The sequence below is a fragment of the Sceloporus undulatus genome, chromosome 3 (genome assembly GCF_019175285.1).
Source record: "Sceloporus undulatus isolate JIND9_A2432 ecotype Alabama chromosome 3, SceUnd_v1.1, whole genome shotgun sequence".
In the NCBI taxonomy this organism is placed as follows: domain Eukaryota; kingdom Metazoa; phylum Chordata; class Lepidosauria; order Squamata; family Phrynosomatidae; genus Sceloporus; species Sceloporus undulatus.
In genome coordinates, this window is record NC_056524.1 from 84163596 (window position 1) to 84181176 (window position 17581).

The window sequence follows — 17581 nt, forward strand, 5'->3', positions numbered from 1 at the left end:
ATATTAATAAAATCAGTGAATAATCAAATCTGCAAAAGTCAAAGCCACAAATGTGAAGGGATAACTGTAGGATAAAAGGATTGGGGCGGATTATAAATGCCCCCCCCCCCAAACTCCACACAATGCACCAGTGGCGCCCCTAGGATTGGTGTCACCCCCCCATTAACCTCCACCTCCTGCTCCTCCTGCTCCTCCTGCTCCTCCTCCCATTTCACACCATACAGACTCCTTAGCCATGCGTTTTTGCACCAATGTTACTCTTCAGTCATTGTTCCCATACACTGATGAACATCATGCTGATAGTTGTGACAAAAACAACTAGACAAATAAAAATTATACCTTCAAATTACAATCTCATACGCACAGCCTAAATGTATTAAATGACTTAATTGTACCTAAATTAAATGTACTTAAGTGACTTAAAAGAAGGAGAAGTGAAGATAGGAGGAAGTGTATTTCTTCATGGCAGCATATTGGACATGGTGGCCCTTGAGGCCTCAAATGATTCTATGATTCTATAAACACTGACAATCTAAGATATGTGGATGATACCATATTAGTAGCAGAAAACATCATGGACTTGGAACAATTATTAGGGAAGGTCAAGGAAGAAAGTGTAAAGGCTTATTATTATTATTATTATTATTATTAACCTTTATTTATAAAGCGCTGTAAATTTACACAGTGCTGTACATGCAATCTTTTTAATTGGATGGTTCGCTGCCCTCAGGCTTACAATCTAGAAAGACACGACACAAAAGGAGAAGGGAGTGGTGGTGGGGAAGGGGCCTTTCTAGTAGGATAATACATATAAAATACATAGCAATACAGGAAATGATTCAATAAACAGACAACAAAAGAGCATCAAATAGCAAGTGACAATTATGCAATGCTTACTGCTGAACATAAAGAAAACAAAATAATGACCACAGAGGATCTATGTAAATTCAGCCTAGATAATGAGGACCTCAGTATAGTTAAAGTTTTCCTGTACCATGGATCAAACATTGATCAGAATGGAGACTGAAGCCAAGAGATAAGAGGAAGACTAGGAATGGTAAGGGCAGCCATGAAAGAATAGACAAGGTCCTAAAGTGTAAAGATACATGAGCACTAAAGTTAGAATTGTCTAGACCACTATATTCACCATCACCATGTCTGGATGTGAGAGCTGGACAGTGAAGAAAGCTGACAGAAAGAAATTTAACTCATGTGGTGCTGGATGAGAGTGCTGAGGATACTGTGGACAGCCAGAAAGACAAACAAATGGATCTTGAACAGATTAAGCTTGAATTCTCTTTCGAAACCAAGATGATGACATTGAGGCTGTTGTACTTTGGCCACATCTTGCAAAGGCATGACTTGCTAGACAATAATGCTAGGGAAGTTAAGGCAGTAAAAAGAGAGGAAGATCGCATGTCAGATGGATAGACTCAATCAGGGAGGTCACAGGCCTTAATTTATAGGTCCTAAAGCAGAGCAGTCGATAGGGGATCTTGGAGATGTGTTATCTGCAGGATCGCCATGAGTTGGAGCCAACTTGTGGGCAGTTAACAACAAGAAGAAACTCCTGTGAAATTCATGGGGTTGCCATAAGTCAGTAGGTGACTTGAACTCACATGTACAAACAAATACTAACAGCAGTTGACCAGTCACTGTTTGTTGTCCTCTCTCAGAATGAAGTTTACAAAAATAACAACAGCACAGCCCTTGTTTACAAAAGAACAATGCATTATGATTTGAATCTTGTAGCTTTTGGGAATAAAATATCAGACCAGAAAGGAAGACGAGGAGGGAAGAAAGAATATTGCAGCAAAATCATTCATCTTATAATTATAGTTGATTGTTATGTGCCTTTGGGATGATTCTGATTTATGGCAAACCTATCCTAGGCCTTTCTTGGTGAAGTATCTTAATCATTGCTTTGACATTGCCTTCCTGTTAGGGTGCAAGAGTGCAGCTAGCTCAAGGTCACCCAGTGTGTTTTCATGGCTGCTTTCTCACACTGGTTCTCAGTGTTTTTTAGTATAGTGTTTTCAGTAAAGACATACAATTGATGATATTATGATGATTTAATACTATAGAACATTTCTTAGAAATTAAATATAAGTCACTAGCAAAAATATGAATGTGCATGATGTTATGTGTGTTCAAGCTGACTTTGACTTATGGCAACCGTATCCTAGGGTTTGCTTGGCGAGGTATCTTCAAAGTAGGTTTGCCACTGCCGTCCTCTTATGCTGAAAGAGTGTGACTTTCCCAAGGTCATGGAATCTTAGAATTTTAGAGATGGAAGGGACCGCAAGGGCCATTTTGTTCAATTCACTGCCATGCACTACTAAAGCACTCCTGAAAAACGCCCCTCCAACTTCTGTTTAAGGATGTCCTAATATAGAGAGAGTCCAGCACCCTCCAAGGCAGTCTGTTCCACTGTCATACAATTCTTACATTTAAAAAGTTCTTCCTAATGTTTAGGTAGAATTTCTTTTCTTGTAATTTGTACCCAGTTGTTCATGTTTTTGTATCTAGAGCAGCAGAAAACAAACTCACTACATCTTCTACATGGCACCCCTTCTGCTGTTTAACAATGCCTATCATGTCTCCTCTTGGTCTTCCCCAAGCTAAATATCCCTGACTTCCTTAGCCATTCCTTATAAGACTTGGTTGGTAATTTTGGTCTCCTGTCTCTGAACATATTCTGGCTTCTCAATATCCTCCTTGAACTGTGGTGACCAGAACTGAATACAGTATTCCAGGTGAAGTTTGAACAAAGCAGAGTGGTACTACTACTACAATGGCTCATGACACTGTTTTGGTCACTGCATCACATGGTTGACTCAAATCCCTAGATTCTCTACTAAGATCCTTTTCACATGTATTGCATTCAAGCCAGGTGTAACCCCTCCAGTGGGTTTCCATGGCTGAGCATGGATTCACATCTTGGTCTCCTGGAGTCCTTTGTCCACTTAAACCACTACACCAGTCTTGCACTGGCTACTTTGAAACTGAAACTGAAAAGAGTATTTCAACAGATATATGGCATTCTTTGTCTTATATTAAAGAAAATCTAGAATGTACAGGTATATCTGTTACCCTAGGGAATAAAACTATTTAGTTCCAAGGAGCTATTATGCTCAGTAGAATGGATATAATTAAAATTACCAGTTGTGAGATTAAATTCTTTGGCTCTCAGTAAGGCATACTATAGATCGAGTTGTGCAGTGACTGCAAAATGTCTCTAAATAGGAATTCCACACAAATAAAGATTTGGTTTGCTAAGCAACATTACCTTTTAAATAATTTATCTTGTCAACAGACAATTTCTGGCAATGTCAATTTGTTAAACAAAATTAAAAAATAAGATGAATGAACAAAAGAGAAAAAATATCTTTTTTTGCACTTTATTTAGAACACATTTCTGATTATTACATTTGAACTTATGGGTGATACATGTTCATATTTTTCAGATCTGGTCATGGCTCAACAAAACACACAGGGAACTTAGTTGATCTGATTTTTATGATGCTCACAAGGAATAGATCAATAATTTCAGATAAGCTGAATAGTCCCCATGGAAGAGAATTTGGATCATCCCAGTTATACACAATACTATCTGTGTATATTATACAAGCAGGACCTGCACCAAAAATTGGGAATGCCTAGAGATGGACTTGAAAAATGCTCATGAAAAACAACAGAGAAATAAAAGATTAATAGAGCTGGCACTGGGTGCAGCTGTGTCCACCTTATCACCATCATGCCTTCTAAAAAAATAAACCAATAACCAAAAAGGAAAAGGAAAGAACAAAGTCAAGAAAATGGAAAAGGAGAGTCAAAAATAGACATAAAAATCAAAATAAGACATGGGATGCTCTTGAATAAAGCACATGGAGCACTCTACTGTGTTGTACTTTTCAGTGCGGCACCCATTTTTTTATTTTAGGAAGCCCTGATCATGGTCCTCCATTCCATTCCATTCTATAACATTCCAGTTGGTGAGCATTCTGTGATTACTAAATATTCAATCTGCATTCAGCAGTTGCGGGAGGTGGAGCACTTTCTTAATTTGTAACATAAAGAATTTCCAAGAGATTTTCTGAAAAATTTAAGCTTCCCCTAAACATGCTGATAGCTTCCTCTTATGCTTAGATGTACCATTACATAAGGCACTTGGATAGTGAATTTCCTATACAAGTAGGGACATGACACACTATTGATGCTAGAGGTCCAATCACTCCAACCCTATTCCCACTTACTACTATTTCTTCCCCTGCTCACCCAGTAATACGAAGAGTCTGTGCTCACTGAGCATGTTCAGTCATAGTTTTGCCACTTTCCTCCAATTTTACTTGTTTATGTTTCTTATTCTCTGTTTTGTTTATTCCCTTTTCATTTTAGCATCTATAGCTGCAGTGTAATAAAATTGTGTTAAGAAATGTTAATTGGTTGTAGAATATCAGGAAGTGACTTATTCAAAGAGGGTTCTTTTATACTGTTCCTTTAATGCAGCCTTCTCTCCCCAGCACCCCTGGGAAATGTTGGGCTATAGCTCCCAAATCTATCATGAGGGTGGCTGCGTCTGCACTGCAGAATTAATACAGTTTGACACTGCTTTATCTGCTATGGCTCAATGCTATGAAATTCTGGGATTTGTAGTTTTGTGAGATATTTAGTCTTTTTTGTCAGAGGGCTCTGGTGCTGCACCAAACTACACGTCCCAGGATTCCATAGGATGGGGCCATGACATTTCAAATCATGCCAAACTGCATTAATTTTGCAGTGTGGCAGAAGCTTATAACAGCCGAGGAAAGCCATCTTAATATCTATGTATTGATGCTTTCCTTCCATTATTCATATCATTGAATTCTTATGGAGTTCTTTTGGGGTCCCTTGCTTTGTCCCCCTCCCCCCAATTCTAGAGACTTATTTAGGCATTGTAAACTTCAAAATGTCCAAATCTGCTGTTATCTCTCTATTGTGATACTGTGATTTTGGTTACATAACACTGGAAGATGTAAACCAGTATTATGAAGAACTATTATTAAAATATTCCTCCATGGAGTCCTCTTGCACCCTATTTCAATAATTTAGCCATGTACTCCTCCAGAGTCAGTCATTCTGTTTCCCATTCCACCTGTTGGTTGTGGTGGTGGTTGTGTTTCTCATTGAGGATTCTATGACAAAATCATTAGTCCTTCATGGAATCCTTAGCTCATTGAAGGTGATATATTGTCAAAACAGTTTCTGTGACTACCATTCATTTCCATATATGATTCAAAGTGCCGGTTATGTCCTCTAAAGCCTTGTATGACTTAAGTTCAGATTGTATGAAAAACCATATCTCTGTATATGAGCCTGCATAAATTTTAAGATCTTTGGGGGAGGGCTGTCTCTCATTCCCGCTGCTGGGTGGACTTGATAAGAACATGACAAAGAGTCTTCTCAGTGTCTCCTGTTAGGCTGTGGAATTCTCTCCCATGGGAGATAAGGCTGGACCTCTCTCTGCTTTTCTGTCTGGCAGGTAAAAACCCAACAGCTATTTGGTGAGTACGTACTTGGTTACGCATAAAAGTCTTTTAATGAGGTGTGTGTATACTGTTCATATATTGTTATTGTCATGTTTTAAAATCATTTTCACTGTTTTAAAGTACTGATGTTTCCCAGTATATTTAATTGCTTAAAAACTTTTAAAATAATTATTCTCTTTAGATGTACTCTGTTTTAATTCATGTTGTGAGCTGCAATGATCCCATGTCAAGAGAAAGGTGGCATATTAAATAAATATATAACGTCTATGACTATGAATATGTTAATTCCACATTGGTCTATTTTCAATATTCTCCATCTCCGGGGGGGGGGGTGTTCCATCAATTTGTAAAAATATTTATTTTATTTTATTTACATCCTGCCTTTCTCCCAGTAAACAGCAAATCCAATTAAAATATTAATTTAAAATAAAGAAACATTCAACGCATATTGCATATTAACTATACAATAATCCTGTTGAACAGCCTTCTGTCCCAACCATTTAAAGGCTGAAGGCCTATCTAAAGAGAAGCTGCCTGTTGGTGAAAAGTGAAGAGAGAGAGGGCCAATCAAGTCTCCCTTTTTTAGAATGTGTTTCATAGTTTAGGAGCAGCCACAAAGAAGGTTCTCTCCTGTGTCCTTATGCAACAAGGCTGTGAGGTTGAAAAGTCTCCTCTGAAAATCATAAGATTTAGGCAGATTTTCACTTCTGCAAATCTTAGGGTCACACCAAGCATTCTGATACCTCCCTTTCTTCCATAATGACATTGTGCTTATATGGAGCTGGACTTGGATAACTGAGTTCATAGTGATATAATGATAATACTTCAGTTATGGCCTAAGCAGAAAAGCAAATTTATGAGAAATTTTGCATGCACACATGCCAATTTTGACATGCACTATGTGCCAGTGTTGTGGCACAAACCAACATGCCAACTCTGCCTGCACATTTAGCCAGGAAATGTCATCACAAGACTAATGGCATCACCCACAATATTAGGGGGACCTTCACACGCTCATCCTCCAATGTGATTTATGCTATACTATATCATCAGTGCTCACCAGCACTCTATATTGGGCAAACAGGCCAGTCCCTGCACCAGAGAATAAATGGACATAAATTAGACATTAGGAATGGGAATACACAAAAACTGGTGGGAGAACATTTCAGTCTCCCTGGGCATTCCATTTCAGACCTCAGAACAGCTGTCCTTGAACAAAAGAACTACAAAGGTAGATTGAAAAGGGAAACAGCAGAATTAGAATTATGGATGGAATTCATCCATAAACTACAGTCCCTCAGCAATGGATTGGGACAATTGCGTCCTGCCTGACTACACACATTTTAATACTATCTGACCCCATGCTCATGGGGGTGTTCTACACTCATCTATTCTCTCCACATGCAGGCTAGTTTCCAAGGTCAAACTGATCTTGCCACCTCATTTCCATATCCAATGGCTATGTCTTTGCCCACAAATGACCATCATTAAAACTGGACTTGCTACTTCATTTCTATACCCAAAGGATTTTAAATGTGAATTAACATTCTCACATACCTATGGGGTATATATGTCTGTCCCTGGCTTCCACTGTACCAAAAACATCTGAGGAAGTAGACTGAAGCCTATGAAAGGTAATGCTGCTAACTTTTTTCTTTCAGTTTGTCTCAAAGGTACTACAAGATCTCTCTAAGACATACTGATTCTATGGACTGACATGGCTATATCTTTGAATTCTAAGATAGAAATAGGCCCATTCCGCACAGGCAGAAAGTAGCATCCGCACGTCTCGGCACCATTATGACGCTGCGTGCGCCATTGGCGCCTTGCGGCATCATAAGGGCATCGCAAGAAGAAGCTGCATTTTGCAGCTTCTTTTTGTTGCGCAGAGTCGTCACACGGTTTGACCGCTGGGACTCCTCCGTGCAACAAATGACGGCACTGGCAGACCGTCCTTTTTGGGCAGTCTGTAAAGCGCCTATGGCCTGTTCCGCACAGGTGGAAAGTACGTGCATGGCACATACTAGGGTTAGAAAGGGGTGTCCTTTCTGGACACCCCTAACCCTAGTACATGCCAAGCGCGTACAAAATGGCGGCACCTCTTCTACACGGGTGCCACCATTTTGACGTCTTAGCATCCGCATGTCTCGGCGCCTTTATGATGCCGCAAGTGCGCCATTGGCGCCTTGCGGCATCATAAGGGCGCCACAAGAAGAAGCTGTATTTTGCAGTTTCTTTTTTGTTACACGGAGAAGTTGCGCGGTTTGGCCGCTGGGGCTCCTCTGTGCAGCAAATGATGGTGCTGGCAGACTGCCCTTTTTTGGCGGTCTGTAAAGCGCCATAGTTACATTACTTACCTATATCTCTAATTTTTTCAAAAAATAATTTAATTTGAAAATTTGATATTTACCATTACTAGCTCTCATGTGTGAGAACCATATGGTACTGTATTCACTAGCATATGGTAAAGCAGCAAGATTTTTTAGTGCCACATGACTGGACATTAAATTCCATCTAGCACAAGTTATTACTTGAGCACTAACAGGGGGCAAAACTACCTCTTTCTTGAATTTTGATAAACAAAACATACTAATGCCAAATGAGTGAAAGTGGAAATCATTACTGCTACTATATGATACATTTAGGTTCACTGTATTAGTTATTATGAATAATGGCAAGGAAAGCAGTTTTAAATACTGTACATCTTTTCTGCTCTGAAAAAAGCTTGTTATTTATTGGACAAAGCTAGAATATTGTGACTAGTATACTATCATGTCTTAACATGCCATGTGTTTCTGTCTTCACTATAATCCATGGGTGGGATAAAGAACCATGTATATATAGGAATGGTTCCTGTAAAAGAGAAGGAAAGTGGCAAACTCAATGTGAAGTCGAAGGCTTTCATGGCCGTCATCCATAGTGTTTTTTTGTGGTTTTTTTGGGCTATGTGGCCATGTTCTATAAGAGTTTATTCCTGATGTTTTTCCTGTAGCTGTGGCTGGCTTGGCAAACTCAAGTCAGTCAATCTTTAGTGTTTTCCATCATCGTGTCTGTGTAACATATATATGAGTCTGAGCCTACACACACAAAAACTTTGAAAAGATCCAGATTCCAACTGCAATCCTGTTCCTTCTATCTTATGTACATGTTTATATTGCTCATTGATTTCTACTTTGTTCACCACCACACTTGGGGCTTTCATTTAGTGGCTTATATTTTGGCATGTTGTATTGGTTTACATAATCTTTGGTCTTTTGGGCCTGATTTTTTTTTTAGCAGAGGGAATATTCTGATTTGCTTAGCTCTATTTGAGACTCTTTCAGGTTGAGTTTATTTGTCATACCCAGATGTAAACTCTACATCTATCTGTGTGACTTCCCCATAATCAACATTCTTCACTGATGGACCCACATCTCTCATCTTAGAGAGTATGCTCCTTCCCCCCAGATATTATGCTCAATATGGATGCCTATAAACCAGAATAGGAAATACATTGATGTGATTTTCTGATTCAGGCAGAGCAGCAATTTCTCCATATTAACATGTTGGTTGTGATTATGATGACTGAGATCTGCTGACCCTCCATCCCCTTCTCATGGACTGTATGACAAAGATAATGTTAGAAAGTACCAAAGCAAGGTAGTATTTCAGGAAACAAGGGGACATTCATTCCATCTCTTGTTACTCATTTGGCTCTTGTGTGTCTGTCATCAGATATTTCTGATACCCATTCACATAGCAAGGGGGGAGAATAGATGGACAGACTGGCTGAGTTGGTTTGACAAGGAGGATATGAGTGGATCCTCAGCTTGATGCTCTGTCACTCTCTCTTCTGTCACCGAGGAAAGGTGTTCTCATGTTATAAAAAAAGAAGACTTGGGGTTTTCTTTGTTACCTTGTTGCAGCAGTGCTTCCTTGGTCCTGGCATCCTTGTTGGCCTCGCTATTCATGTTAAGTTAAGTTAAACATTTCCTTTGTTGTCTCCAGAATATCCTCTCATATAGGTCTCCTTCATCTCCACCATAAGTCTGCCTGTGGTAATCTCCTGGCTCACTATGCACCTGTTTCAGCACCTCAGCTCAGCATCATTAGATTATCACATCACAAGATGGCTTTTTTGATAGCTATAAGCACTGTAGTGCTAGTGCATTGTATACCTTAGATTGGGCCAGACATATATTACTCAACACAGAGACAAGGTGATGTCTAGTGATTCTTCTGACTTATGGTTGTAGCCTTTTGGCACCTCTTGATGTCTGCAGGGCATTGGTCTTTTATACTGAGTGAACTGTGCCTTTCCATGCCAGCCAGATGTTGTTTACCTGCCATTCTGAGCCAAATGAAGGGCAATCCTCGTGCTTACAAATATTTGCCAAGTGGGTTGCAAAAATCAACATTTTAGTCTAGAGAAAGCTGGCTAAGTTGCCACTTCCTGTACTTCCCTGTGGTCGCTCTATGAGAGATACGGCTGTTTTGACCACCTTTTAAAGGAGCACCAGAACTTGAGATAGAACTGTTGAGGTAGGACTACCTAGACTCAGATAAGAGAGTGCCTTGGAGGATTCTCATTCATCATCATAAATCAAAGCCAACTTGACAACAATTAACAACAAAACCACCTTGATGCTTGTGCCAAGGCAGATGAGACTTTTAGAAGAGCCATCAGTTCCCCCCCCCCCCTTATGTGCTCATATGTGTGAGACACTGGGACCACAAAAAAGAAGACCACCCAGTCACCCTGTTACAAGCAGCGAGAAAAATGGTGACAGCGAGTGGAATAAATATATAAAGAAAATCATCACAAGGGGAAGCTAGTGGTATTATTTATTGTTTACACTGCTCCTACTATCTGCTATTGCTTATACAGTACTTGGTGTTATATGTATTTATAATTTCATCTGAAAAGGCTAAGAGGCTGTGTAGTGTCAGACTGGCCTCCAATTGCTCACTTTTGCTCCCTGCAATCTGTCATCTGATGCCTGAGGTGGTCACCTTACTTTGTGCAATGGTAAGGCCAGCTTTGGTATCTTTTTGTCGGCAGTTCCAGGAGCAACCCATCTTGTAGCACCCTTCAAGACATGGTGGAAGAGTCAAGAGTCCAACCAGGGACTTCCTGATTGCTTAGCTAATGCCCTACACATCCAGGAATATACAGTAATTGACAAATGTAGCTAAAGCAAAACAGAAATTTGAATAACAGACACTGCATAAATACAAGTTATTAATCCATGTGGAAGTCTACGGAGTTTTACAATGAGTTTGAATTTTTTTCAGAAGCAAGTAAATATATTGTTATCTAGTGGTATGCAATGTTTCAATAGGTGGCAGTGTTCTCTTATTTTTACACTTAGATGGTAGCTTCCAAAGAGAAAAACTGTAAGATAATGGGCCAAGCCCAAATAACAACCAAAACTAGGTTGGACTATTGCAGTATCTTTTCTGTAGGGCTGCCTGGTGTGCTTCTGAGGGCAATTGGAGGAAATAATTGTTGTTTTCTTTAAAGCTTTACATGATTTTTGTGGGTCTGGGATATCTGAATGACTTCTGCTCATGCCTGCCCAATTAAAATTGTCTGGGAAAACTCTGCTCCACATCTTCCCAGCATCTGAGATGTGCTTCCTGACAGTGACAGGACATGGTTCCTTAGTAAGCGAGTATCAGCTCTAGAACTTCCTCCCTTGGAAAGCTTGCATAGACTCTCCTCCTCATAGCCTTCAGGAAGGAAACCCCATTTAACTGTGAATTTAAATATGTGGGCTACAATCCTATTGGGTAGTTACGTACACATAACTCTATATTTCTTTGTATTCACAATCCCTATGTATCCCTTCATTTAGGGGCTACATAGAGGGGAGGCCAAGAAAGTACCCTAATGCCCATTTACCAGGCAGCAGTCACTGCAATTGATGCGGATCTGTTCCCTTGTCACTCAGGAAGCAGCTGCCTGATGTTCTCACCTCCCCTTGTACAAGCAATCTCTGCTACAAGGTGATATAGCAACAATGACCCTGTTTCTGCTTGTTACAACAGAGATCACTTGTGCAAGTGAGATGGGAATGTGTCATTTTTTGAGTGACAGGGCAGCAGACTCTCATTGATAGCAGAGGCTGCTGACCAGAAAGTGGGTATTCTTGGGTTGGGATCGGGCTGGAATTCAGTACACAGCTATGTAACTACCATGGCTACGTAACAATGTAGTGTATAGATTGTTCTGGCCATTGTTTTATTATGTTTATAAGTTGTTTTAGGGGCACTATATGAGGCTGAAAAGTGATTGTAAGTATATTAAAAAATCATAGCATCATATAGAATCATAGAGTTGGAAGAGACCACAAGGGCCATCCAGTCCAACCCCATTCTGCCATGCAGGAACTCTCAATCAAAGCATCCCTGACAGATGGCCATCCAGCCTCTGTTTAAAAGACCTCCAAGGAGGGAGACTCCACCACTCTCTCAGGGAGTTTGTTCCACTGTCGAACAGCCCTTACTATCAGGAAGTTCCTCCTAATGCTGAGGTGGAATCTCTTTTCCTGCAATTTGCATCCATTGTTCTGTGTCCTGTTCTCTGGAGCAACAGAAAACAAGCTTGCTCCCTCCTCAGTATGACATCCCTTCAATTATTTAAACAGGTCTATCATATCACCTCTTAACCTTTTCTTCTCTAGACTAAACATCCCCAGCTCCCTAAGGCATTCCTCATAGGGCATGGTTTCAAGACCCTTCACTATTACACTATTACTGTACTGCTAAAAGTTCTTTCTGACTGCACTTTTTATACTCTACATATCCCCCTCTCTCCAAACGTATAGCCGGCTTTGAAAAGAATATGAGTTTTGCAAAGATAGATTGCATCATTTTAAGATGCTGATACAGAATACCATTATAGATAGTGTTCTATGGCTGTATTCACCTGACACAATTGCAGCAGGTTGATGCCTCCTTACTTTCCATGGCTCCCTCCTAAGGAATTCTGAGATTTGCAGTTTGGTATGGGTCATAGAATTCTCTAGTGCAGTAGTTCCCAACTTGTGCTTTAAGGAGCCCTAAAGGCTTCTCATGCACTTCTCCATGGCTGCTCCTGGAAAATGAAAGAAATAAAAATTGAATGAAATTAAAGAATAAGAATATATTCTTATATACTAAACACCATTAACTTGTAAGACATAGGATAGGCATCACAGAAATTAGGGATCCGTGAGTCAAAAAGGTTGGGAACCCCTGCCCTAGTGCAATCCCCTGAAACATAGTGTTAGAACTCTCTGGCAGAGAGATTTGCTAAGATTTGCAAATCCCAGGATTTCCTAAGACGGAGCCATGACAGTTAAAGAGGTATCAAACCGTTATAATTATGGATCCAGATGGATGCATGATGGCTCTTGGGGAGTTTCCTTTTACAGTGGTACCTCGGGATACGAAATACCCAGGTTACGAAATTTTCGGGATACGAAAAAATCCCATAGGAAATCATTGTTCCGGGTTACGAATGTTTTTTCGGGATACAAAGAAAATTTTTGGTGCTTTTTTCGGCTTTTTCGCACGAAACGCGGCTTTTCCCCATTAGCGCCTATGGCAATTCGGCTTACGAAGGCTTTTCGGGTTACGAAAGCGGCCGCGGAACGAATTAATTTCGTAACCCGAGGCACCACTGTACCTTGCAATGTGTATACACCCTCTATAAAAATCCCCTTCAAGGAAAACATAGCTATTGTGGGAGGTGGGAGGTTATTAGCCTGCTCCCCTACCTGAAAGGGATATAAGGGGCTGCCTGGGTGGCTTGAGGATATCAGCACACTCCAGAGAAAGAACCACCAGCATGTCTGCAGGGCTGAGGGACCGATTAAGATGGCCCACCCTAGGAGGATTATGGATCCAGATGAATGCATGATGGCTCTTGGGGAATTTCCTTTTACCTTGGCGAGTGATCCTGTCAAGATCTTGGCTAATCTTTGCAATAGGGAAATGGCCAGGGCAGTGGACATGATTGCTCCTAAGCATCCTCTTCCATGGAGCTAAGCAAGCAGCCTGGTTTATCTGGGAATTGATGGCGATGAAACGAGTGGGACAGAGACTAGAGCGACAATGGTGGAAGACTCAGAGTGAGTCCAACTGAACATGTGCTAGAGCTCATTGGAAAGTCTATGCCATGGCAGTGGTGGCAGTGAAGAAATCCTTCTTCACTGCCACCAATGCATCTGCACAATGTCTCTCAGTAAAGCTGTTTGAAGTGGTCAGGGGCCTGTAACAAACAAGGAAGACCTTGAGATGAAACTGAAATGATTGCAGCATGTATTAAATAAATTACTGTCTTGAATTTTCAAGAGTTTAGTCAATTGCATTTAGTAGGTAAGTACCCAGTGTTTCAAACTAAATTAAATTAGACTAAATTAATTTTGCCTGAAAAAGCACAAACTCTTACTTGTATTTATAGACAGGACATGAAATGTAGGTTTTACCCCATACCTTGTGACAGAGAGAGCTACCCTTATCTTGTTTCAGCAGACAGTAATATTTCAACTGTCTTGTTGCAGAAATTATCCTAGACTTTCATTATGGATCTTTTTTAAAGTCTGAAGTAAACCATATATACCCAGACAGTGGGGAACACTCTTTAGTTCAACCTTTAACAATATTTTTACTTTCTGGCATGATCAGTAATAATGAGAAAAACTCCTCATCATTTCAAATATATGCTGCTTTTTCATGACAAGCTGTGCTCAAACATGGCTTGCTCAAACATTAGAAAATTAAAATATAACATTTCAGTATGATTCACTAACAAAAGCTCCTCAATTTAAATAACTACACAAATTAATACATTGAGATTAAAAATCCACTAATAAATCATACTGGGATCTACTTATGGAAATACAAAATCACAATCCAAATAGCATTAAAAATAATATGGCATATCCAAGACTAAATTCCCCAGCAACAACTTATCAACTCTGATAATTTCTGAGTACTTTCATTAGGAAGCAGCTTTACAGTTGGAATGACTCAAGAACCCTGCTTCCCATACCAGATGGAAATGAACCAGACAGAGGAACTGGTGAAAAGTTCAGTCAAAACTGTGACCCAGATTCCATATTGGGGATCAGTGGCTGCAAGATTTATGGGTTTGGTTTAGGGAAGAAAGGTGAGTAAAGGGAGACGTGATAGAAGTTGTTATATTTAGGATTGGGTATGAAGAATGCGGACAAAGAAATGCTTCTTTCCTTCTCTCATAACATGAGAACCCAATGAAGCAAGTGGTAGTCATTCAAAACAGGCAAATGATAGCATGTCTTTGAACTCACAGTCCATAGTATAACTATAGAATTTGATACCACAAGATAAAATGATGACCAACTTGGATGGCTTACAAAGGGCATTAGATCAATTAATGGATGATAAGGCTATCAAGGCCTAATAATTCTTACTGGGGTCTACTTCTGTGGAAATACAAAATTACAAACCTCTGATATTAAATCTGACATCAGAGGTGATATTCCTCTAAATATTAGTTGTTGGAGGATGTGATGGTATTCATGTCCCACTTGTAGGATCATCACAGGTCTCTGGTTGGCCATTTTGGGAATAAAGGTTGAACTAAATTAGATTTTTGGTGTGATCCAGTAGGTTCTAAGGACTCAGTGGACTCATAACTGGATCACCAAAAGCATATGAGATAGGAAGACTTACAAGAACATATAATGAAGAGGTAAGGATGAATCCATAGCCAGTCCTAATCATTCATAAACATTGTCTGGAATTAAGGTTGGGACATCTGCATGTGAACGTGTAACTTGCAGGTGCAGATCTGATTTTTGGGTGCTGCAAGTGTTGGTATTCCTATTCTCTAAGCACAGCACCAAAGCCCTCTCCCAACTTACTTTAAAGCTCCAAAGTGCATTTTCTGCTTCAATGTGAACAGGTATTGTAATGATGATAACAATTCATCTGAAAAGGTAGTGTCTCAGGCTTTGGCAAAACAGTATAGGGAAGCAGCAATATTAAGCAAAAAACCAACCATTGTTCTGTTAACAGGACAAATGATCCACACTGGCATGGAAGATACATTCAATTTTTTAAAAATAAAAATTAATTAAAAATAATTAAAAATAATGATTGTGCGTACCAAGTCCATAGGCTTGATTATTTTATGTATTTGTGTAAGTGTGGCAGTATGGTATTCAAATCTGATAAAATTTAACTCACATCTTTATTTTCTGGAGAAAATATGTTTTTACTAATTCTAAATAATACTTTTGACCAAATAATCCATCCAAATTGCAAAGACATATATTGACTCTGAAAAGTGATAAAAACATTTGCAGTGCTAACATGTCAAGATTTGTATTATTACATTACAAAAGGTTATAATTTGATCTATTGATCTGCACCCTTAATTGTCAAATCTGAGCCGTACTCTCCTATGCAACAGAATATTCATCCATTTGGAATGATGTGTCTGGGAACATAAAATCCTGGCTAGTAATATTTCCTGATTCAGTCTACTTAAAAAAGGCAAATGCAGAGTCGAATTTGTAATGGGAAAGCCATTCAAGTGGATGAGCACATTAAACTTTGCTTATGCAAGCTTTGCTAAGTGTTAGTTGTATAACTGAACAGTGATAATAAATCTGGAGGTTTTTTGTTTTTTTAAACTTGCTTCACATCTTGTATTTAAAAGTAAAGAAGAAAATGCATAAGTTCATAATGATGGCATAGTCAAATCACAGCATTGTCTACAATAGCAGAAACCAGTTCCATAGTAAATTTTATGCCACAGTATTTTTATTTGTGTTTGTTTGTATTTGTATCCAATTCTTCATCCACCAAGTCCAGTGCTATAACTCAGTTTATACAGAATAGAAAGTATAAGTACTAGATGGCAGGATTAAGTTGCTACATGTATTCCACTTCTAAAAATATTGAGATGTTACAGGGCTGCTGTGCTTACTTGGGTTTGTTTATGGAAGGAAGCTTATGGCATTTTCTAATGCCTGCATATATTTATAATTATCCACTAATTAACATGAGTTAATTTTTCACAGACAAAAACTCAGCTGCCTGAGTCTGACTCAGAAATGGCAGTACAGCCTTTCTGTTTTCCACACAGGCATATGCCCAGAAATAGGAACTCTAGGGTCAGAAAGTTATCAATTAGTTAAACATTTTCTAATGAACATGGAAAACTTATTTATTTTTTTTTAGCTACAGTGATTGACTTAAGTTGCAATTTCAGCAGTAACTTAATTTCAGTATTACAGTCTTGACTAAGCTATTATTGAATGAGAGACAGGGAAAGAGCTGAGCCATTTGATACTCCTAGCTGGTTCTTTACTCAAAGGCTAGTTCTCTTGAATTTTTTGTAAACCCAATTACTATAGTATTTAAGTTAGAGAATTACAAGTTTTAGATCACAGGATCCAGCTTAAAGAGGGATGTATGTAAAAATAGAAGGTTACAAAGGTGTTGGAAAATAAAAGCAAGAGTGAATTTTCATGGGGTGGATGAGAAATGGGATGTTTAAAAATTTGTAGATGTTTCCTTTTCTCCAAAGGACAAAACAGGGAAAAGAGATGGAGGTAGGAATAAAATGATGGATGGCATTTTCTGTTTCATGCTGGTCATGCTTTTAGTGCAGGCAGTTAAATTTAATTAAATGATAATTTAAATACATCAACATAAACTATAACATTGAATTTCTCCCTTTCTATGGGACACCTAATGAATTAATTGTTAGAGGTTTTTAATGATTACCTAAACACATTAATTGGCATCTGGCTCCATCCTGGCTTCTGAGGGAGCGAGAAGGTAGGCCAATCCCACCAGGCCTCCCCAAAGGAACTGAGCCCTTCCCAGAAGGCATCTGGCTCCATCTTCCACTCCCTTCCCCTTTTGTGTCATGTCTTCTTAGATTGTAAGCCTGTGGGCAGGGAACTGTCTAATTAAAAGATTGTATGTACAGTGCTGTGTAAATTTACAGTGCTATATAAATTAAGCTTAATAATAATAATAATAATAATAATAATAATAATAATAATAATAATAATAATAATAATAATAAT

General features: G+C 39.1%; 1 protein-coding gene and 1 long non-coding RNA gene across 2 annotated transcripts in view; both read right to left on the bottom strand.

The window, feature by feature from the left end:
- Positions 1-12541, bottom strand: part of PRDX4 (peroxiredoxin 4) — a 21499-nt gene extending 8958 nt beyond the window's left edge. The window contains exon 1 of the mRNA XM_042457019.1: positions 12439-12541. Within this exon, the coding sequence (XP_042312953.1) occupies positions 12439-12526 (88 nt within the window). The 5' untranslated portion in view covers positions 12527-12541. The remainder of the gene's footprint in view (positions 1-12438) is intronic.
- A 4874-nt stretch (positions 12542-17415) lies between these two features.
- LOC121925177 overlaps positions 17416-17581 on the bottom strand; it is a 6462-nt gene continuing 6296 nt past the window's right edge. Inside the window, exon 3 of the long non-coding RNA XR_006102808.1 lies at positions 17416-17439. This is a non-coding gene — a long non-coding RNA (uncharacterized LOC121925177). The remainder of the gene's footprint in view (positions 17440-17581) is intronic.